Here is a 21,451-nt window from a genome sequence, read left to right as displayed (position 1 = left end):
CCGTCCCGAAGGGAAGCCTGACAGGGTAGTAAGGTGCTGATGGCATGATCCCTGATGCCTTTCCACCAGCCTGGTTGCGAGCGTACTCCTCTCCACCCAGGGTGCTCCTCAGCAGTGGTGACAGCGTAATAGCCAAAACTGATGGAAACTGGGCACAAGAAATTGCCATAACAGCTTGTTTCCTGAGCCTCGAGAGTGAACAGCTGCCAGGCTATTGCCAGGGCACCTTGAGCTCCTCTGGATTTAATGAGTTAGAGCCAGATGGCAAAGGCCGAGCTGCTGAGCAGTGTGCCAGTGCAAGCAGGTACGGGAACTGCCAGCTGGAAACTTCAAATAAAAAGTGATTGGTGTTACTGGTGACATTACATAAACCACCCAAAAGATGACATACAGGTAAAGAAAAAACCAAACCCAACTAAAAACCAACTATGAGATGGTTTTAACACAGCAGTTATAATCAATTGCTACAGAGGTACCTTTTTAATACCTCTCCTTCTCATTTGAAAGAAGTGCTAAGCTTCCTGTTTCACCTTAAAAGAGGGGAAAAATACTGGCAGTTGATAAAAATCTATGCATAGATGTTTTCATCACTTCTCTGACCATGCTTAGTACCCACTGGTCCCATCTCTCATTTCCTTATAAGCCTAAAATTGTAGGAAATGTTACATTCTAAGGAAAGAAAAGTGCCCTTAGCACCAGAACCTCCTCTGGAAGGTGACATTCTAGTCTGGATAATTACAACACCTGTTATTAAGAGCCTTAGCTATTTGAGGTCCAATTATCTGGGTTTGTGTTCCTGGGGTAGCAGAACAGCTAGGGAAGGTTGCTGGCCCTGGGCTCCTTGCCGTGGCTACAGCTGCTCCTGTTTCCACTGCCAGGTATGGAAGGGGAAGGTATAACCTGCCCTGCTTCGCTGGTTAATTGCTATGGCTGGTGGTAAAACCCAAGGGAAAACAGGGGCAAATGCGGGCGGTTTGCTGTGGTACCCTGTGTCCGTGGGGAGCCGTGCGGTGTTTCACTGTCCTTGATTCACCCCGATGGGAAGCAGCGATGCCGGGGTTCACAGCGCGGTGCCGGCTCCACCAGGCTGCACGCTGTTCTGCTCTTCGCCACGACGCGCTGTGCTTCGCCTGCTGCTCCCGCGCGGCCCCGGTGCGGTGCTGTGTCAGGGAACGAGCTTTGCCGGCTGCGCACGCAACGCGAGCCACGCGGCACCTACCCCGTGCTGCCGGAGCCGTGCCGGGCCGTGCGGGCTCCCTCGGGCTGTGCAGCACTTCGCCCCTCCGGCCAAGCTGGGTTCACTGTCCTGCACGGCGGTTCGTCCTGCGGGGCTGGCGCTGGGCATGGCTGGGCTGGACTTACCTGGGAGCGGGTGCTCTGGGTGCTGAGGCACAGCCTGGCAGTTGCTGAGCCTGCTCTCAGCCCTTCCCCTCCTCCTGCCCTGGGGCTCTGCAGGGAAGCAGGCAGCACTGGGGGTCCCTGGGCTCCCGCAGCACGCGTTTGGTCTCCCGGATGGCTTGGGGCTGCCCCCCTCCATCCTCCTGTGACCTTCTGCCCCAGCCCCAGCTACCTTAACAAACACCCACATACAAACATAACCTTTATTGCACACAGCGCTGGGTTTTTTTTCATAGAAAAAGGTATTAACACATAAGCATTTGCAAATTGAAGCAACTCCTGTTGTTTTCTGAACAGTAAAATAGCATGCAATGTCTTTGAGACGTTCCTTTTTAAAACCACCGACAAGATCAGGGAAGAAGAAAAAAAAAAAAAAAGTCGCTGAGTCTTTCCTTGTGCCCCTTTCAAAATGATGTGAAATATATATATATGTTTACATATATATTATATTTTTAAATCTGTAACATCAAATTCTTTGTGCCCTGGTTTCTTTTTGTGTTCGGAGAAGAAGAAAATAGCTTCATTTATACAAAAGAGTTCGTTATGTACAAGTTTGTTAATTAAATATAAACGGTGCGGGGAAACGAGCAGCGTCCGTCGTGGGCGGCCTGGGTTGGGGCCCTACACCAGCGTGTAGGACTTGGAGTAGGCTCCAGCCCCCTGTTTTTGAGACCTGCCTACACCCGATGTGCTCATTTCTAGGAGCGAGTCCCTGGAGCCCCCCACTTTGGAGTGCGTGGGCACCCGCACCTCGGCGGCGGCGGCGGCGGCGGCGGGGGGCTCGGCGGCGGGGGGTGCCGGGGCGGCGGCGGCGGGCGCGGCGGCGGCGCTCGCTGCGCCGGGCATGGGGAGAGTCCGTTGAGGTAAGGTGGTTGCGGCGGAGGCCGGGGGAGGCAGGCCCAGGGGCTTGCTGCCGGGCTCCAGCGTCATGTGCCGGGCTTGCGCGTGGTACGCCCGGGCGAGGTTTCGGATGGAGGCTTCCCGCGGCGGCACCACGGGGCAGGGCTCGTGGGCGTCGGGCTTGCGGAAGAAGGCCTCGGACTTGACGTAGAGCGGGAGGTTGCAGTAGTCGCCTGCAAGGGGAAGCGGAGGCGGGTGAGGATGGTTCCGTTACGCGTTTCAGATGAGTTGTCGTGCTCGATGCAGCGCAACGTAAAGAGCACGTCTAACTCTAGTGTTCCGTGTTTCTGTATTACACGCTATAGTACTTGTTGATAAAAGGCTCTTACTTTCTTGCATCACATAAAACAGGATTATACACTAATAGTAACAGACGAAGTGTATATAGAACACGTCCTATAGTGTCATATGTTATGTTTACATTTGTAATATATATATGTTACTATAGTCTTCAGATCTGCAATATACAATACTATGTAATACTACTGTCTTATATACCACCACAGATACTGTGATATACGTTATGCATTTTGTGTAAATATTTGTACTACAGTCATATCAAAATTCATACTATGCTAATATAATATCACTGATGTGTACTGAATACTATAATAGTATTTCTTCCCCTTCCCCTCCTTGTCCCCCTTCTATCTGTATTTTCGTTCCCTCCCATTCCTCAGTAGGCTTTACTACGAAAAAATATAAATGGAAAGAAAGGAAGAAATAAGGAGAGCAGAAAAGTGGAGAAAAGAAAGTGAGGAAGAGGAGAAGTGAAAAGGCACAAAGAGCCACAAAGAGGAGCAGAGAAAAGTGAAGAGAAGACAAATGAGGTAAAAAGAGGAGCAAAGCAAAGAAAATGAACGTGAGGAGAAAAGGAGACAAGAAACACGATGAGCAGAGATGAGGGAGGGAAGGGTGTGAAGAAGCAAAGAACTGTGTGAGGAGAGGAGAGAAAATTGGAATCGTTAATTAGATTTTGAGCTGGCTCTGGGAGATCTTTTGCAGGTCGGGTTGGGATCTGCAGAAGACCCCTGCGGAACCTATGGAAACCAACTCAGGCTTCCAATAGAAATCCTAACAGGTTTTGTGAAGTGAACGTGCACAAGCGAAACAGATGCTACTGAACGACCAGCACTGTGGAGGGTGGGGGAGAGGCTTTTCCCACCTCCCCTCCTTCCCTTCTCGGGAACTGCCTCTTTCGGTACCTTTATTTTTGCGGTTTTCTCTGCAGTACGCACCCCATTACCCAGGAGGCGTGCAGCTACAGCCAAAGCACGCGTGTACTTACTCTTGCTGGCACGGTGCGGGATGGGTACGGCCACGCTCTTGCCCCGCTCGCTGTCCTGGGGTTTGGGGGGGGAGGCCGTGAAGCGACAGATGCCGGGCTCTGAGGGGGTGCTCATGGAGGTCATGCTGTCGGCGTTGTCGGTGGTGCCGGTGGTCATCTGGTCTGAGGAGCTGTCTGAGATGAAGCACTCCGTGATCTCAAACTTGGCGTGTTGCAGCTGCTCCTCCAGCTTCGCGTGCTCGTAGGCGCGTGCCAGCTCCTCGTAGGTGGACGAGGCGCTCTCCGTTGACACCATGCTGTTCCGCCCCTTGTCTGTGGGGGAGAGAACCATCACCTACCAGGGAAAGTGCCCTGGCCTGGGAACGCCGCTTTCCACAGCACTGGCGTCGTGGGAAGGCCCAGGCTGTCCCTGCCGAGATGCCACCTGTCCCCAGAGCTGGGCACAAGCCCTGCTGCTCAGGAGCCACCACCGAGCTTCGGGAGGGGACCGGGGGGTGACAGCACGGCCCCACAGCTGCCAGGGAGGGCAGAGCCCTGCACGCACGTCCCCGGGCAGCCGCATCACGTAGGCTGGAGCTCAGCATCTCCACGCAGAGCCCGGGGGGGGACACCACCGCCAGCAACTCGCAGACAGGGCGAGACCTGGCACAAGAGCCAATACCTGCATCTGTCCCATTGATGACACTATTCATAACCTTTCTCTAAACTGGAGTACATATTTCAACGCCGCTGCTTTCAGCAAGTAGCTCTTGCAGTGGCAGTCGGGGTTCCACAACCCCGTGGACTAACAGTAAATTCTACTTCTGCAGTCACCCCAAACTCACGGCTTGGGGGTCGCTGGCAATGAACCCGCGGGTGCCAAACCAGCAGCTCCCTGCTAGCACCAGCCCCTGGAGCCCAGGGAGGCCCCGGGGCTGCCGCCGGCCTGGCAGCATGGGCATACCTGTGTCCTGAGAGAGGCTGGCGCTGTAGCTGTCACTCTCCGTGACCGTGATGCCGTGCTGGGAGCCCACTGTCCTCCAGTCGGAGGTGAGGGTCCGTGCAGGGGTGGATGCCTGGCACTTGGTGAGGGTCCACTGGCTGGAGTACCGGTTGCGGGTGCTGTGTGCAGACTTCACGCTCTTCCTCGACACGGGGTCTAAGGGACAAAGGTGACAGGGTCACAGGGACAGTCAGGATGCTGTGCCATCGCCCTGGAGCACTCCCTGCTGCTCCTGCCTTACCAGCAGCTGCTTTTAGGCACAGCCAGTGCTGGGGGGACAGAGCCTGCACCCCAGCACCCTGCTGCAGGGCAGCAGGAGCACCCCTCTGCAAAGGGATGTGCAGGGACCAGCCACAGCACCCCTGTGCTGCCAGAGGGCACGCGGGGGACTGCGGGCAGCTTACCCACACCTGCCTGGCGTCTGCATCAGCACCCACCCCGTGCTGCTCCCAGCAAACCCACCCCAACCCCACACGACCGCAGCCACTTACTGGTGCCGGGGCGGATGTCCGACATGTCGATGAGGGGCCCCGTGTTCTGGATCAGAGCGGGGTGATGCAGCGAGACACCCGTGCAAAAGCTCTGGGGGTTCACCGCCTGACTGAACTCCGTGTCAGTCACCGGGATCGTGGCTTTGTCGTCCCCTGCGGGAAGAAGCTGGAGCTCAGCCCTCCAGGTCCAGGAGCTGGCTGGAGGCACCTGCTAGCCCATGCTCCACCTGCCCATGGGATCCCCCGGCTTCCCCGCTGCAGGGAGCCCCACCGGTGTTCCGGGCCATGCGGGGATGGGAGAGCTGCCTGGCTGTTCTCCGGCCAGGGCAGCAGCGTGACGGTCACCCCCGCCGAGGCAGAGCCTGGCCAAGGGGATTGCTGTGGGTGCTGCCAGCACAGCCCGCAGCGACGCAAGGGGAGCAGGACCCACGGGCATCCCCCTGCACCCTGCTCTGCCGTAGGGTAGGAAGGGGACAGCCTGGGGACACAGCAAGCTTCTCAGGGCAGACCCGGCCATTACTGGAGAGAGCCCCCGCGGCAGGCAGAGCGTGGTGCTTACCCAGCTGTTTGATGCCTTCCTTGTCCTCGATGAGGAGCTGGACGCGAGGGATGTCTATGTGCAGTCGGGGGCCCTGCGGGGGGCCCTTCACCGGCGTGTCAAAGCTGCGGTTATTCTTGCTGTGAGGTAAGAGGGGACGCAGACCCGGCCATTACTGGAGAGAGCCCCCGCGGCTCCGGCCAAGCAGGGCCTGGGGCTTGCTGCCGGCCAGCCCGCGCGGGGCTCAGCTCTCCCCCAGGCGTGGGTGCCGGACCCGCCTGCCTCAGCCCTCCGGCTGGCAGGAGCAGCCGGGAGCACCGGGCTGCTGTGCTACGGAGGGGCTGCCGCCACCTTCATCACTCTGAGCCCAAGAAGGTCTGAAACTGGGCTTAAAAGCATCCAGGACCACCCCCCTGAGCCCAACATTCCCCAGCTTCCCCACCCACCACCAACCACCTGCAGCTCTGAGACCCACCTGATCAGCATTTCAGCCAAACTCTTGGCATCTGTGCAAGAGACAGAAAGAACAAAACAGAGAAGATTTTTTTTTTTTGGAGAGCGCTGCTCAGGGTGTAACCATACTTAGGGTTGGCATCTCACTTAGAGATGGACGCTCTGCGGTCCGGTCCCATGCACCGTGCCTCTGAGCCCCATCTCACCTCGAAGCCTCTTCAGGCGCTTCTCCTTCCTCTTCTTGCGGATGATGAAGAGCAGGGCCACCCCCAGCGTGGCCAGGATCACGGGGCAGGCGATGGTGAAGAGCTTCTTCACGTCGTCGCCCTCCCCTTGGGCAGACTTGATGGGGGGGATGGTGCCTAGGGCAGAGCACGGGCAGGTGGGCGGTCAGCGCTCCCGGGAGCCCCCCGCCTCGGCGGCGCGGCCCCCCCCGCCCCGTCCCCCCACTCACTGCCGTCATAGTCCAGCGTGGCGAACTGCGCGGTCTCGTTGCCGCAGCCGGCGCTGTTGCAGGCCTTCATGCGGAGCTCGTACCACGTGGCCTCGCGCAGCTCGGTCAGGAAGACCTCGCTGGAGCTGTTGGTGCGGAGGCTCTGCCAGACCCAGTTGCCCTTGGGCCGGTACTCCAGGACGATGGCGGTGATGGGGCAGCCCCCACTGCTCCAGCCCTGCAGGTTGAGCCTGGCGTGCGTGGAGTTGATGTGGGTGAAGAGGTGCTGGTCCTTGCTGAAGGAGGGCTCTGCGGGAGAGGAGCCGTCAGGAGGGTGGCTGTGGAGAGGGGAATGCAGCATCCCCCCCCGTGGGGCAAGGACGCTGTGGGGCAGGCTCACCTCTGCCGTGGGTCTTGGCTTCGATGATCTCGCTGATGCGGCCAGCCCCCACGCTGTTCTTGGCCGCCAGCTTCACCTTGTACCAGGTGCCGCACTTGAGGCTCTCCAGCTTGAAGGAGCGCTCGGAGGAGCTGATGAACACGTCCTTCCACTCCTCGCTGTTGTCCACCGAGTACTGGAGCACGAAGCCTGTGGGAGCAAGGACGGGGCGGTCGCCTCCGGGCACGTGGGCTGCCGGGGGCAGGCGAGCAGCACCCGGGCGAGGTGAGAGAAGGGGTTACCATCGGCACACAGAGACTGCGGGGTACCCTGCGCCCACCTCAGGGACGCCGGGCCAAGTCCGGTGCAGCCTCGCAGCACCAGGGCACCCGTTACACGGCCACTCCCGCGCGCACGTGAACAGCGATGGAACGCCGCCCTGTACCCCTGCGCTACTGACGGTGGTTACAGTCGGCTCAAAGCCATTAGCAGGGGCGAGCCCCTGCCCTCCCGGACCCTGCATGTGGTCTGAGCAGAGGTCAATTCCTCTGCTGCGCTGCCCACTGCGCGGGCCCAGGCAGGAGCCACGAGCCAGAGGTGTGTGGGCACCCCCAGCAGCTAGTCGCCTCCGGAGCCCCGGGGCCGCTCCCCCACGGCCCACCGCCGCCTGCTCGCCTGTCCGCCATCGCCTGCCTCCAGCGCCACCGGCACGGCCCCCGGTGCTTGGTTTCACACGGGAGTGCGGGGAGTGCGAAACGTGATTGATTGGTGCGAGGCTATAAAGGGAAAGCCAGAATTAACTAGCTCCCTTGGGAAGCTGCTAGGAAGTTGCTTCTGTCATTGCATGCCGCCTCCTCTCCCATGATTAAGAGTATTAGGAAGCACACTGTGTCCTAGATGAACAAACCTGTTACACTGCCGTCAACAAGACGCCTCGCCAGGGTTTCCCGGGGAGAGGCACGCGCGCGGAGCTTGGGGCCAGGGATACGCCGCCGAGTACACCGGTGCCCCCCAGGGCAGCGCCACTCTGCTGCCCTGGCTGTTCTGACCTTTGTGGCTGTACAAAATCCCAAACTGTCGTGGCGCCTTGGTAGATTTTGGCTATTTTTGCAAGTTATTTTGCCAATTCTCAAATAAAAATAACAGAGAAGAGTAGGCTTTCTGCCTTTGCATGTGCGTCACGAGCCGCACAATGCAGAGCTTGCAGGACCGCTCCGGGTGCCGACGCCGCCTGGGTACCGGTGTGGTGATGCCAGAGGACCCACGCAAAGGCACGCTTGTGCCTCGCGTCAGCTCTGCGAAGGCCCAGCTCTGGCTCGGGCAGGGCAGCGCCGAGGGAAGGGAGGCTCCTAGCGCCTGCCCAGCGCCAAGGCTTCCCTATGGCCGGAGGACACGGGTAGCGGGACCTTCCCGGGGCGGCGTGGGTCTGCCCGCAGGCACACGCTTTCAAAGGCAGCCCCGCACCACCCACGGTGCCCGGTGCCCTGGTGCCTGCCACCGGTTATTTATTTATTTTATACATGCAGCATGTTTTTAATATTTCTAATCCAATTATAACGAAATTTATCAACAGAGTCCGCTGGAGTGAAAGGCTGCTGGCTGGGGAGATTTGCTTGTAATTACTTTCATGCTTTTAATTAATTGTAAGCCAGGTCTCCTTCCTCGCTCCCTGCTCCCCCCTCCGTGTGCAGCTGTTTCAACATATAATTCATGAGATGAATCAGAGCAGAAAGGAAGCTCTGGAAAGCAGGGAGGCTCCTGAAGCCCCCAGCCTGCCAGGGACAGGGGACAAATCCTGCCCTGCTGGGTTCAGAGTCACACCAATGCCAGGAGACACAGAGCAGCCACTGGCCACCAGCGCCTGAGCGATTAATGACACACCCTTCGTCAGCTACTTCGATCGCTGCATTCTGTCCAAAACACCTTATAAGCCCCCTTCATTAGGACTAGCAGCTCTCCCATGACCTCAGAGGCATCTACCTTACTCCAGAGCTTTTCCAAGGCATTTCAGAGAGGGGAAAACCGAGGCAGAGACAAAAGCGGGCGCACAACGTGCGGGGTGTGCCTGAAAACATGTGCCACAAGCCTCGTCCCCCAGCGCCGGGACCAGGATGGGTGCTGTGGTTCTGGCGTTGGCCCCATCGCTCGCAGCAGCCATACCTCGGATGGAGCTGCCCCCGTTGTCCCCAGGAATCCACGCCAGCGTGATGGACGATGCCGAGGTCTTGGAGACGGTCAGGCGGGGCTGGTCCGGGGGCACTGGGGAGGACGGAAAGCCTGTCAGCAGCTCACACGCACCGGCAGAAAGCACCCCAAACCATGCCCCGCAAAAGGGGAAACACCACTGAGATGCCCTGCTCAGCCCTGGGCTGGCGAGAGCCCCTCGCACAGGAAAGACCCTGCAGTGCTTCACCCGCCCCACCGAGAGCAGCCGACAAGCAAGAGTGGGGGCTCCCCGCGGCGGCCGCTGAGACGGAGCGTCTCCATGCAGGACACTTGCTCCCAGATGCAGCTGTGGGACCGCAGGCTGCCCCCCGCCGGCATCCCTCACCTTGCACCAGGAGGTTGATGATGATGGTGTCGAAGCCCCAGGTGTTGGTAGCGGTGCAGGTGTAGTAGCCGGAGTCCTCCGCTTTCACCGAGGGCAGCACCAGCGTGCCGTTGGCCTGGATCAGGCGATGGCCATCCACCGTCACAGGGATGGCAGAGTCCTCGCTGCCGGGAGAGGAGCGGGTGCATCAGCCACGCGTGAGGCAGCAAGGGCGGCGCACCTGGTCCCCGCCCCCCTCGCTACCTGTCCTTGGTCCACTTGATGGCGGGGACCGGCTCCCCCACAGAGTTGCACGGCAGCCTCACGTCCTTCATCCACGGGGTGGTGACGGTGCCTCCAAAGGAGATGATCTTGGCGGGGGCTTGGGGGCAAGGAGGAGGTCAGCCTGGCGAGCAGGCCCCATGCGCGGACCCCGCAGCGTGTACTGAGAGCCGAGACCGCCCGTGCCGTCCCTCCTCTGCCCCGGGCACGAGTCACCCCCGCTGTCCCTTGCCGCAGGCTGGTACGCAGCAGCCAAAGCAGCCCTGCGGGCAGCGACAGCAGAGCCGGGGTGCGTGTCCCCCCGCGAGCCGGCGGCCCCCGCCGTACCTTTCCCAGCAGGCTCGATGGTGACTTTCTCGCTGATGTTGCCGCGGCCGGCAGAGGTGACGGCGGCCACCCACAGCATGTACTGCTGCCCGCGGTTCAGGTGGGCAATGCGGTAGAAGAGCTGGTCGGGGCTGGTCTCGTACTCGCTGGGGGCCTGCGGACAGGGAGACAGGCGAAGGTACAGCCTCCGTGAGACCCTCACCGCCGTCACCCTCAGCTCGGGCACCCCACCAGTGGGGGCACTGCCACCAGCCAAGGTGAAACAGAGGCCAGAGCAGCACCTGAGCTGGCAGCAAGGATAAGCTACGTCGGAGCCAGGTGCCTGCACCTGAGCACCCCTGCCACCACCCCCAGGACCCCCGACGCAGGGCATCCCTACCATCCCGCTGCCAGCAGGCTCGTGCCCTCGCTCCCGTCCCCGGCCAGCTGACAAAGGAGCTCCACAGCTCCCCCTCCCCCCACCCGGCTCTCCACCAGGAGCGATCCCTGGGGAGCTCCCTGCGCTCTCCGAGGGCCCGCAGCAGGCCTGGCAGCCACCTCCTCGAAGTGCCATGGGTTTGCTCCCGAGCAGCGATTCAGCTCTGCGTGGCATTTCTCAATGCCGGTGTAAACCGGCTGGTGTCGTAATTTCTCCAGGGAGCCCGGGCCGGAGCCCGAGGAACAGATGGCTGCGACGGCATGATTTGTTCCCAGGAAAGGACGCTTCCCGGCTGCCCGCCGAGCTGCAGCAGGGGCCGGCTGCGGAGGCAAGCCCCGGCCAGGCTGCCAAAAACCCTCCGTGGTCGCAGCAAGCAGCCGGGGGTCCCCGAAACCCTGCGTGGGCTCGCCTCCCACATCGCCCAGAGCAAGCGTCCCTCACCCCACCGGCGGTCCTCTGGAGAGGTCCGGCCCTGGCACTCGCGCACAGCCTCGCTGCGGGGCTGCGAGCCAGTCTCCATCGCGTCGGGGTCAAAGCAACCCTGCCCCAAGCACGCTGCAGGGCGAAGGGCTGCCCTGCACGGCACCCGGCCGCCCTGCCGGGGCTGCCCCGCCACGCCAGCGCCGGACAGGGGATGGGAGGCCAACGATCTCTGTTGCATGGGATGGATGGGGCATTTATATGTGCAAACACGTGGCTGTGCATCCACCGTCTTCAAACGTGAGCCCTTGTGGGGCCCACAGATGTAAATGTACCCCACAAGCAGACACCTATATGAATATTGTATAGTATACATAATTTTTTTTACCCAAATGACAGTTTTGACAAGACGCCAAGAAAACAATATCGCATCCCAGCGGTTTTACCAGTCGCTTTGATGAAAAGATTATGTTGCCCTGGAAACCAGAGGCTCAGATAGTGAAATGAGTTTGAGAAGGAGCTTTTGATAAGCACTAGTCTGTAGACCTCCCATCAACCTCTCCCTTGCATCGGAGGGATGAGGCCAGGTTTGATTTCTGTTTTATTTTCGGTCAGCTGCTGGTATCTTTCCCCTCCTGGAGCGAGCGCTGAGCAGGGGAGAGGCGGGAGGAAGGGGAGAGAGAGACGGTGGGACTATGGCCTGATGTAGAGTGCCCACAGGCGCCCCTGCAACTCTGCAGTGCGTGGACCTGGCCCAAGGGACCTTTGCTGCTGCCGCCGCCGCCGCCGCTGCCTGGCATCAGCCCTCCCTCCCGTTCCCGCTCGGCCAGCTCAGCGTTCCTCCCGCGCACCCTGGCCACTCCCCAGCCTCCCCCCCGTGCCCGTCCCGTACCGGCTGCCCCGAGCCGGGGCTGGAGCAGAAGATGGTGTACTTCCGAATGATGCCGTTGGGCTTGGCCGGCGGCAGCCAGGACACCACCACGCTGCTGGCGGAAGAGGGGACGGCCTTGATGCCAGCCGGGGGACCTGGAACTGAAGGAGGGCGAGCGTGGCAGACCGGGCGCCGGAGGCCTCCGCGGTTTCTGCCCTGCCGGCAAGGCGGCAGCACGCCGCTGCAGGGCTGGCATCCCGACTGCACGCTGCGGAGGAGCTGCTGTGGCGTTCCCACGCCAGCACCGGGCAGGTGCAAGCAGGGACAGGTCTGCGGATGAGTGGTCACCCTGCTGTCACCCCAATGCCTGCAGGACGACTCTCCGCTCTCTCTCTGCTGAGCCAGAGGCAGGAGAGTTAATTGCAGCCCTGGCTCTGGTTTAGAAACCGCGATTGTCTTTTAATGGCTGTCTCCTTCGTCTCCTCAATCTGCCAGAGTGGCTCAGCCTTACCCTGCCCAGCTGCACCTCCCCAGCATCTGGTGCTTCCCAGGACGGGCAGGCAGCAACGCCAGCCCACGCGCCCAGGAAACGTTCTGCTACCAAGTTAACGGCAGTAAAGTAGGGCAGGCAGGAGTGTAAATATTTAAATATCTGCACTTACAGAAAAGAAAAAGACAGGGAAATGCCCTGCCCGTGGCTATACACGGGGGGTTTCCTCTGCGCCCCCGCAGCCACTCCAGCCCTTCCCTCACCAGTGCAGCAACACAACACGCCGTGGCACGAGCAAGCGCTCCCGTCTCCCAGCATCAGCCGGCTACGGCGTGCTGCAGCCCGAAGTGACAGCGGCCAGACCCGAGCGGGCTGGGGCTGCACGGGGTGCTGGCTCTGCTACCGCGGAGCAGCAGCCGACGACCATGCGCATGCAGCCGGGCAACGAGAAGGAAGGAGAATCCCTGCCCGGCCCCACCTGCTTGCTGCAGGGGCTGCACAGCTGCCTTACTTCATTAATTGCTAAGGGCTCCTACTCAACACTCCATCTTCTTGCTTCTAATTAACACGCGTTGCTGCGGCTTATCAGCCAGGTGAAGAGGCGAGCCCACCTGCACGCACCCGCTCCCCCGGGCAGCATCACTTACTGTCCTCCTTGGTCTGGATGTAGAGCACGCTGCTGCGGACGCCGTCGCCGGCCTGGGTGTACGCCAGCACCTGCACGCTGTAGTTGGTGAACTTCTCCATGCCCCGCAGCTCCACTCGCTCCCGCGTGGTCGTGATGTTCTGCATCTCGCCCCACTCTGCAGGGGGACAGGACCCGTTGGCACCGCACTGCCACCCGGCTGGGCCCCCCGTGTCACCTGCCCGCCACAAGCGCTCACCTCCATCCATGTAGAGGGACCAGAAGATGACACGGTATCCCTTGAGCACCCCGTTGAGGGTGCTGCGCGGGGGCTCCGACCAGGAGATCACAGCCACGTCCGACGTGATGGAGATGGCCCGCACGTTCTCGGGGGGCTGGCTGGGAACTGGGGAGGGGACGGACGGGGAGGACAATCAGCAGGAGGACAGAGAGGCAGCACGTGCCCGGCAGATGCCAGGCTGAAGGAGCCGTGTCCCAGCTGCACCCACATGGGACCCCACCGCAGCCCCCGCTCCCCCGGCTGCTCAAGCCCCTGGAGCTGGTCCCGCCGGGCACGCGGGGCACCAGGGCCAGGCGAACGCAGGAGCCTGCCTCCGGCGTGCAGTTTGGCTCCTGCCAGACCACCGAGGCAGGTGCAACCCCCGTGCTCACAGGGACAGGGAGGCCGCCGGGACACGCTGTGCTTCCCAGCAAGGGGAGAGCGGGAGAGCTGGCTGGATGCGAGGTAATTAGATCCCATTGCCCCACAAGAGGTAACTCTAATTTTTATGAGCATTTAAATGATAATACATCACCGTAACGAACCTCTTTGAAAATGATTATTGTTTCATATTACTTAGGTGCAAAAATATAAGCACCATGTAATTAGGGACAGAGTATAATAAACTAATACAGATAGTCCGTTTGAACAAAATGAAGGTAATATAATTATGGAAAAGACACTATTGCTAAAACAGGGGCCCTTGAATACCCCAGGAGGAGCGCTAATGTAGCCAGGAAATGATCATGGTTTGACAGGCTAACGAGAGCCTTAATTAAGTATGAAAAACTGCTGAGCAAACGCACTGCAAAACTTTTTTCCAGTTGTTTTTACAATGACTGAGGCCACCAGCAATCTCTCCCAGACGGAAACCTCCCTGGCGCTTCAGCAATGTGTAAATCCTCCTCGACGCCCTTCTAACTGCGGCAGAACCCTGGTGCCGCCTCTGTCGCAGCGTCCTCCCGCTCGCAACTCCTCCCGGGGCAGCTGCGAGCGCACACGCGCGTGCACCCAGGTGAGTGCCAAAAGCCACCGGCAGGCAGCAACCACCCCAAGCCCTGCTCGCGGCCGAGGGCTGGGAGTCCCCCAGGTGGGAGGACCCCCGGCGGGGGCCGGGACAGCCTTACCGTCCTCCAGCGTGGTGGCGTTGATCTCGCTGGATGACGGCCCCGTCCCCGCGCGATTGAATGCCTGCACCACCACCCCGTACTGGGCAAACTTCTTCAGGTTGTCCAGCGTGTAGACCTCGCTGTCCCCCGTGGCTTTCATCTCCACGATGCTGTACTGCCCGTTGCTGCCCGGGCTGTTCTCCCGGTACCCGATCTGGTAGCCACGGATCACCCCGTTCTGCAGCTCCTTCTTCGGGGCCTGAGGAACGGGGGGTGCGAGACGGAGCGGTGTCACGCAGGGCTACGCTGCCCAGCAGGCACGTCCCGGGGCCAGGGGCTCGCAGGGCTCCCTTGCCGTGACCACCTCTCCCCAGCATCTTTTCTCAGTGCTTTTAAACTTTCTCTACCCATGGCAGCACGTCCACCCAAGTGCTGAGTGGCAGAATAGCGATAAAAAAGGGCCACCAGGTCCTCGGAGGCCGCCAGCGGGGAAGGCGCGGGCTGGGCAGCGGGGCGTGCTCGGCCAGCACCATTCCCCAACTGGAGCAGCTCAGCGAGAGGAGGGAAAAACCCCAAGTCTGACAGCCTTACAAATGCACGAGGCCAGGTCGAGATCAATCTTAATGATATTTCTCTGAAGCATTAAAGAATCAATAGGGTTGATTGCAAATTTATGTTACAAAGCCAGAGTGATCAATTTCACCAAAATAAGATTCACTTGAAAGACAAGTCCCTTCAGTTTAAGAGTATTTTCCATTCATCTGTCTTTCAGCACTTAGGGGGAGGGGGAAGAAGCTGGAACCCTAAATCTATTGACTTACCAGTTCATTCCGAAGTCCTACCTTTGTAATCAATTCTATTTTTTGTTATGCACCTTTGGAAAAATAAATCCGATTCTAGGTTTTATTGATCTTTGCGCAAACGCTTTGCAACCCAGCGTCTCAGTTTTTACGTATTTATCCTCTCTCTCCCCACGGCCCCCCACGGACATCCTATGAGATAATGAGCTTGTTACAAAACATGATTAATAAGGACCCCGTGCGATGCAGCCGAGCTGCATGCCCAGCCTTCAGGTTTTCATATTGCCCGGGAAATTCTTCCCGGCCCTCGTACTGCGCTGATGAAACGCCGGGTTGTAGGACGAGCTGCTCCCGCAGAGGCTCGGGACGGCGTTTGGCGCTGCCCAAGCCACTGCGGCCAGCGAAAGCCCACGCACCGCCCCAGCCCCGCTCACCTTCCAGGTGACCTGGATGCTCTGGGACGTCATCGGCTGCAAGGTGACATCCATCGGAGGCCCATCGGGAGCTACGGATAAACAGACCAAAAAAGAGCATGGTGAGAAGCGTCGGGGAAAGGACCTCCTCGTCAGGAAAATACTCGGCTTCCAGAGAGCTCTGCCGCAGCCAGCTTCGCTGAGGGCTGCAGCCCCCGCCCGCCGGCCCCAGCGCGCACGCCGCGAGCGGCACCTGCTTCCTCCGTGCTGATGGTGAGCTCCTTGCTCGGCTCGCTGCGCCCGATCTTGTTGAAGGAGTACATGCGGATGCTGTACACGGAGGCTGGGTGGAGGTCTACGATGTTTGCCTGGTTGATGGTCGGGGAGATGTTGCGTGTAGACTGCTTAAAATCCCAGGAATCTGGAAAAGCAGCGGCGTGACACGGGAGGAGGGTCAGCACCCGAATGCTGGGGTACCAAGGGGGCCGTGCCCAGGCAGGTGCGGTCCCCAAGCACCTCTGGCTTTCGTCCCCAGCCCCCGCGGAGAGGTGCTGCTTCCCCCCTCCTCGCTGCCGTGCAGTCTGGGTTTGGCTTTCCGCAAATATTGTCTCTTTTAATATTCCCTTTCAAATGCTCCCATCCAACAGAAATTAACATATTTCATTAATGCTGCTCTCTCCTTTCTTCATCAAAGGAACCAGGATGCAGAATATTCCCTTGGAGGCGCCACCAGGGCAGGCCGGCACCACAGTGGCTGCGGAGCAGCCCCCAGCCCCACCATTTGCCAGGGGCTGTAACAGCACAGGGAGGGGAGTGGAGCTCTGATATCACCTACCCGACTTGTTCTTGTACTCGATATCGAAGCCGGTGATGATGCTGTTGCCGTCAAACCGCTGCGTCCACCGCAAATTCATGCTCCGGGCTTTCACCTCGCGGATCTCCAGCTCCGGTGGGTCTGGGGGCTCTTGGGGAGACACGGGCACGTTAGGGATGATGGGGAGAGAAGCCTCCCTGGGAGCAGGGGGATCCTCGCGGCGAGGCTTTGCACCCCGGGGCTCGTGCACAGGGGAACAAGTACCTTGGACGGTGAGCTGGATCAAGCCTCTGTCCTCGCCATAGGAGTTGATGGCGTGACAGGAGAAGAAGACCGAGTCCCCGCGGTCGGCTGGTTTCAGCTATGAATGTTTCAGGGAGAGAAGAGGGGCTAATTCAGACCGAGCTACCCCGAGCACCGTGCCCCCGCCTTCCCCCGGTATCACAGCCTGCTCCCGCCACTGGCCCCGGCGGGAGCTGTGCCTGGGCAGGCAGGTCACCCTCCAGACCCTCAGTCCCCTGCCTCAGATCTGCACTGAGAATCTGTTCTTTGAGATGTCGCTGGTGCTGCAAAACACCTTTGCAACCAGAGCCCGTTGTACAGTGCAAAATCCAGGGGCTTGTCACAGCGAGCAGACAGTGGCTGGTTTTTAATTGGCGTAATTAAAACTGGAAGCCCAGCTCCCCATGCCAGCCCAGGGCAGCACTGACTCTTACGCTGGTCATAAAAGTCCAGGCGCTGGCCAGGTGCTTCGCCTGGCTGCACCGCACCGTGCTGGGGCCGGGGGAGACGCAGCCGGCGCGTGGTGCCGCTGGCTGGAGACGCGATCCCTCCGGCGGGTTTTCTACCAGTCCTCCCCGCTGGACTCGCTTTTGCCACGCTGGGAGTCCAGCTGCAGCGCCGGCCACCGTGACACCCACCGGGGGCCACCGACACCCTCCCTGGGCACCCCCTGTGCCGCCCACCCCCCTCCATCACCTGAGCAAGACACCCGGCAGGGCGGGTGCGAGACCCCCGGCCCCTCACCTTGAGGGTGGAGATGACCTCGTCGCCGTTGTCCTTGGTGGTGATGGCGTAGCGCATGTTGCGGTCGGGATCGATGACGGTGTCACCCTTCTCCCAGCGGATGATGATGGGCCGCTCGCCCCGGGCGGTGCAGTTCAGTTCCTTGGTCTGGCCCTTGATGGCGATCGTGGTGTTGGGGTGGGAAGTGATCATGGCCGGGACTGCGGGGAGGCGGGGGGTCACCCGTGCGCCCGGGGGACGGCTCGGTGCCACCTGCGGCTGCCCGGCCCCGGCACAGCCCACAGACCCCGCCGGGGAGGCGGCGCACGCGGGTCTCACCGAGAGGCCACGCAGCCCGAAGCGGAATCGTCTCGCTGCATTATACAGCTCAGGATCATAAAATAATGAAGCAGATAAATTTTATAATGCATAGCATTACACCGGGGTAGACAATAAAACGTGAAAGACAAATAACCAAGCACACACTATAATGAAGAGAAAGCCTCCAGTCTGAGACATGCGGGTATGAATTATTGACTAAGGTTTTACACTCCCGAGGATGAGAGGAAGAATGTTTTCCCTCACAGATTTGCATAATTCACTCATATAAACCTGGGCAGAATATAGAGTGCGATTTCACATCAGCAAGGCCGCCTTTGCATTGCAGATACCAGAGGTGATTTCTTTTTTCCCATAGCCACCCCAATATGCAAACGAGGACGGTGGGGAGGCCCACACGCCACAGCCCCCAGCGCCGCCCAAGCAGCGGCCGCAGCACGGTCAGGGATGGCCCTGGGAAGGTGCGGGGAGTCCCTCTCGCTGCTGGCGAGGGCCTGCAGCCCTGGCACAACGCTGCCATCCCCCGTCCAGGCGCTTGGGCTGCTGGTCCGGCAGCGGCACCGCCGCAGAGGAGGACCGGCACGCCAGCCAGCACCGGGCTCGGCCGCCTCCTGCCCGTCCCCGTTCGCTGCAGCAGCCTCTGCCGAAGGGCTGCTCCTTGCTGCGAGGCATTCCTGTAACGAGCCCTGTCCGGGCTCCTTCCCCAGCAGCCTCGCTGGCCCAAGAGCCAAGCCCTCGCACCGCCGCGGTGCCGTGCGGCGAGCGTGAACCTTGCAGGAGAAACAGGCGAGGGCGGCGAGGGCAGCCTGGGTAAGCAGAAAAAAATGTAATGCATAAACAAACAGCGCTGCTGAGTCCCGCAGTAATATATGATAATGACAATCCGCAAAGGCAACACACACTGTTATAATGGGACACAAGAGGCTCTAATGAGCTACGACTTCTCGGCTTTCTGTGGCAATGTAATTCAATTAACAGCTAAAGAAACCTTTCCTCCCGAGCTGCCGGTGCGTGCGGGGCGCAGGGCAGGCACCCATGCCGCTGGGACCGAGCGGGGGCCAGCCTGGCGCCCGCCGGCAGCACCCCGTGGTGGCGATCCCGCGCCGAGGGGAGCGCGGCTGCCTGCGAGCCGGCACGGGGACGGCCGAGAGCAGGGACGTTGGGGCAGCGCTCCCAGCACTGCACGAGGGCACGCGCAGCCACGTTAGGGCCTCGGCACCCCGTTTTGGCACTATGGCGGGACCTCGCTGGGCTCCTGCCTGCCGTCCCCAGCTCCTGCCACCAGAAGGTCACCCCGCTGGGTTTGGCAGGTGGGGGGGGGGGCACCGGGGGCTGCTCCCCCTGATTCAGCCTTCATTTAGCCGAGGCTGGAGGCCGGTGCAGCGCAGAGGGTGTGCGTGGCACAGGGGCCGAAGGGGCAGGACAGCCCCGCGGGGCTGCGGCAGCTGCAGAGGCATCGGCCCCCTTCCTTCCAGCGAGCGGCAGCCCTGGGAGAGGAGCTCCGTTTCAGCCTCTGCTTCGCTGAAACGCACTTATTGATGTTTGATTAAAAGCAGCTCCTTGGATGTAAACATATCAACTTCTCTCAATTGCTGGGGTCCCAGGAGAGCGGCAAGCAGCCCAGAGCAGGGGAAGCAGCAGAACAAACCACAAGCCTACCCCGACCAGCCGTGCAGACAGCACAGCCCCAGGGCGCAGAGGCGGCACCTCTTGCACACTGGTACCCGACACCGGCCCCAGAGCGGTTCTGCTCCAGCCACGGAGGGACAGCATCGTCCGGAACTGGCCATGGCACCTTCCGAGGGCTGTCGGAGGCGGCTCCTGGCCAGCCATGCGCCTCTCCCCGGGTGCAGGGACATCAATAATCCTAGTTCCTGCCTGCCAGAGCATCAGCCAGAGCCCCTGGGGTGCAGACAGGCTTCCCTCGAGGAGAGCTTGCCTCCGGTGCTTCCTGCACCCGCCCGTCCTCCCTGCGCCCAGCCGCCCCTGCCAGCCCCGCTGCCACGCTCCCGCCGTGCCTTGTTAACAAGGCCCCGACAAGAGGCTCGTCCCGCTTGCTGGGCAGAGATAAGGCTGGCTACAAAGGGAGACGCCAGCAGCCGGCACGCGCTGCCGTCCCATGCCGGCTGGGGCACGAGCCGCTTCGCAGCCCGCTCGTGACAACTGAATGAGAACGGTGACAAGGGTGACAAGGGCTGTGCCTGCCTCCCTCGCCCCCCTCTTTCTTGTTTGGAGCCGGCTCTGTGATGTTAATTTGATTGCACCTATTTCAGCTTCCTTTCTACACTGATTAGCTGAGTTTCACCTGAAGCATGAGATTAATTCAAATTGCATGGAAGCAATCAGTTATGCTCTTGCTGCACGGCAGCGAACTTGCAAACGCGTCCGTCCCCGTGCCCGCGACGTGCAGGCAGCTGCCCCACTCCCAGCCAGCCCCCCGGCCGGACCCGCTCACGCCGGCATCGCGGTGCCGGGGAGGCCCGAGCAGAGGAGCCCCCTCTCCCGCAAGCGCTGCCCACCGCTCCGGCAGCCCCGGCACAGCCCACGGGGACCCGCTGAGGACACGACCCTCTCCAGCCCTCACGCTCTGCTCTCGACACCAGGGAGGCGTGCAGCCATGTGCTAAATGGCATTTATCACGCGCCGGTGGTCTCCTCACCTGCGTGCAGCCCAGCGAGCCGTCCCCCCGGGCGCACGCTCCCAGCCTCCAGCATTTGCCGTCTTTCCTTCCGCAATACACCTCGCATGCAAGGACTGGGCCCGGCCCCGAGGGTTACATTCCCACGCTGGTACAGGCAAGGCTGGGTGGCCTTCCTTGCCCACCACCTGACAAAAGCAGCAGCCAGCTCCTGGTGGCACTGACGGGTCCGCAGGCCCTTGGCCAGCACCGCACGCACTTGTCTGAGGTGTTACCTGGCTGCCTCGGCTCGCCCCGCGGAGCCCATCGCTGCGGCGTCGGGGAAGAGGACGCGCGGATGCGGGCTGGCTGCCGCGGCCGCTCCCCTATCCCCCGCTGACCGACCACCAGCGCGCTTTGTTTGGGCTCTGATTAACTTTCATTTAACTCCGTCCGCAGCGGCCTGACTTTCAAGGAAAGCCGGCACTGATCTCACTTTAATTGGCCTGACATTTCACGAAACAAACAAAAATCCAAAAATGAAACAAAACAAAGAGCCCCGTATAATGCTTAATTGGCTGTGGCGCTTCGTCTACCTATTCATCCAAACCTTTTCAAAGGCTGCGGGGTCTCCAGGAAATGTAGAAGCACATGCATAATAAGGTTATGTGCTATTCAAGTCAGCAAGCAACCTGTCCTGGGATGCAATTACAGCAGATAGCAGGGACAAGGCAACAGTTCAGGCTCCGAGACTTCTGCATGCTCAGCCAGGATTAATCGCCTCGACTTTGTACCTGCGCCTTATTGAAGTGCATTGTTTGAAGTAGCTCGTTTCGATTCATCAGTCGGCGGGATAAATTAAACAGCTGACAGGGAGGGGAGCAGAAACGCAGGAAAGCAGAGGCTGGGTGGGGAGGGGAGAAACCCTGAGAGAAACGCCTGCTGACGCCAGAAAATCAAGCGCTTGGCTGGGGAGGGGAGGCAGCAAGGGGGCTGCCCAAGCCAGAGCTCTCCTGCCTCGTCCCGGGTGCGAGACCCTCGCCCGGACACGGTGGCACCTAGGAAGGGATGCGCATCCCCTCTGCCCGGCAGCCCCCTGCCCAGGGGACACCCAGGGTGGTAGTGGCTGCCTCGGCACAAGGCAGGCGGGCTGGCACGCTCGCTGCCTCGTCCCCCGTCACGGGAAGGGCAGAGTTTAGCCCTGCTCGGCCCTGGAGACACACTGGAGCTGCCACAGGAGCGAGCCCTA

The 21,451-nt window shown here is 60.5% G+C and overlaps 1 protein-coding gene across 1 annotated transcript in view; it reads right to left on the bottom strand.

Moving 5' to 3' along the window:
* Positions 1 to 1,587: 1,587 nt before the first annotated feature.
* DSCAML1 (DS cell adhesion molecule like 1) overlaps positions 1,588 to 21,451 on the bottom strand; it is a 103,170-nt gene continuing 83,306 nt past the window's right edge. Inside the window, exons 11-32 of the mRNA XM_064470890.1 lie at positions 17,268 to 17,467; positions 16,506 to 16,602; positions 16,263 to 16,391; positions 15,681 to 15,848; positions 15,449 to 15,519; positions 14,233 to 14,473; positions 13,085 to 13,231; positions 12,848 to 13,003; positions 11,732 to 11,871; positions 10,002 to 10,155; positions 9,657 to 9,774; positions 9,414 to 9,577; positions 9,023 to 9,121; positions 6,884 to 7,072; positions 6,505 to 6,792; positions 6,257 to 6,412; positions 6,073 to 6,103; positions 5,619 to 5,737; positions 5,060 to 5,212; positions 4,530 to 4,724; positions 3,587 to 3,898; positions 1,588 to 2,471 (exon numbers count right to left, since the gene is read on the bottom strand). Coding sequence (XP_064326960.1) covers positions 2,020 to 2,471; positions 3,587 to 3,898; positions 4,530 to 4,724; positions 5,060 to 5,212; positions 5,619 to 5,737; positions 6,073 to 6,103; positions 6,257 to 6,412; positions 6,505 to 6,792; positions 6,884 to 7,072; positions 9,023 to 9,121; positions 9,414 to 9,577; positions 9,657 to 9,774; positions 10,002 to 10,155; positions 11,732 to 11,871; positions 12,848 to 13,003; positions 13,085 to 13,231; positions 14,233 to 14,473; positions 15,449 to 15,519; positions 15,681 to 15,848; positions 16,263 to 16,391; positions 16,506 to 16,602; positions 17,268 to 17,467 — 3,779 coding nt within the window. The 3' untranslated portion in view covers positions 1,588 to 2,019. The remainder of the gene's footprint in view (positions 2,472 to 3,586; positions 3,899 to 4,529; positions 4,725 to 5,059; positions 5,213 to 5,618; positions 5,738 to 6,072; positions 6,104 to 6,256; positions 6,413 to 6,504; positions 6,793 to 6,883; positions 7,073 to 9,022; positions 9,122 to 9,413; positions 9,578 to 9,656; positions 9,775 to 10,001; positions 10,156 to 11,731; positions 11,872 to 12,847; positions 13,004 to 13,084; positions 13,232 to 14,232; positions 14,474 to 15,448; positions 15,520 to 15,680; positions 15,849 to 16,262; positions 16,392 to 16,505; positions 16,603 to 17,267; positions 17,468 to 21,451) is intronic.

This window comes from Phalacrocorax carbo, chromosome 21, assembly GCF_963921805.1.
Source record: "Phalacrocorax carbo chromosome 21, bPhaCar2.1, whole genome shotgun sequence".
Lineage (NCBI taxonomy): Eukaryota > Metazoa > Chordata > Aves > Suliformes > Phalacrocoracidae > Phalacrocorax > Phalacrocorax carbo.
This window is presented reverse-complemented; position numbering and strand designations above follow the sequence as displayed.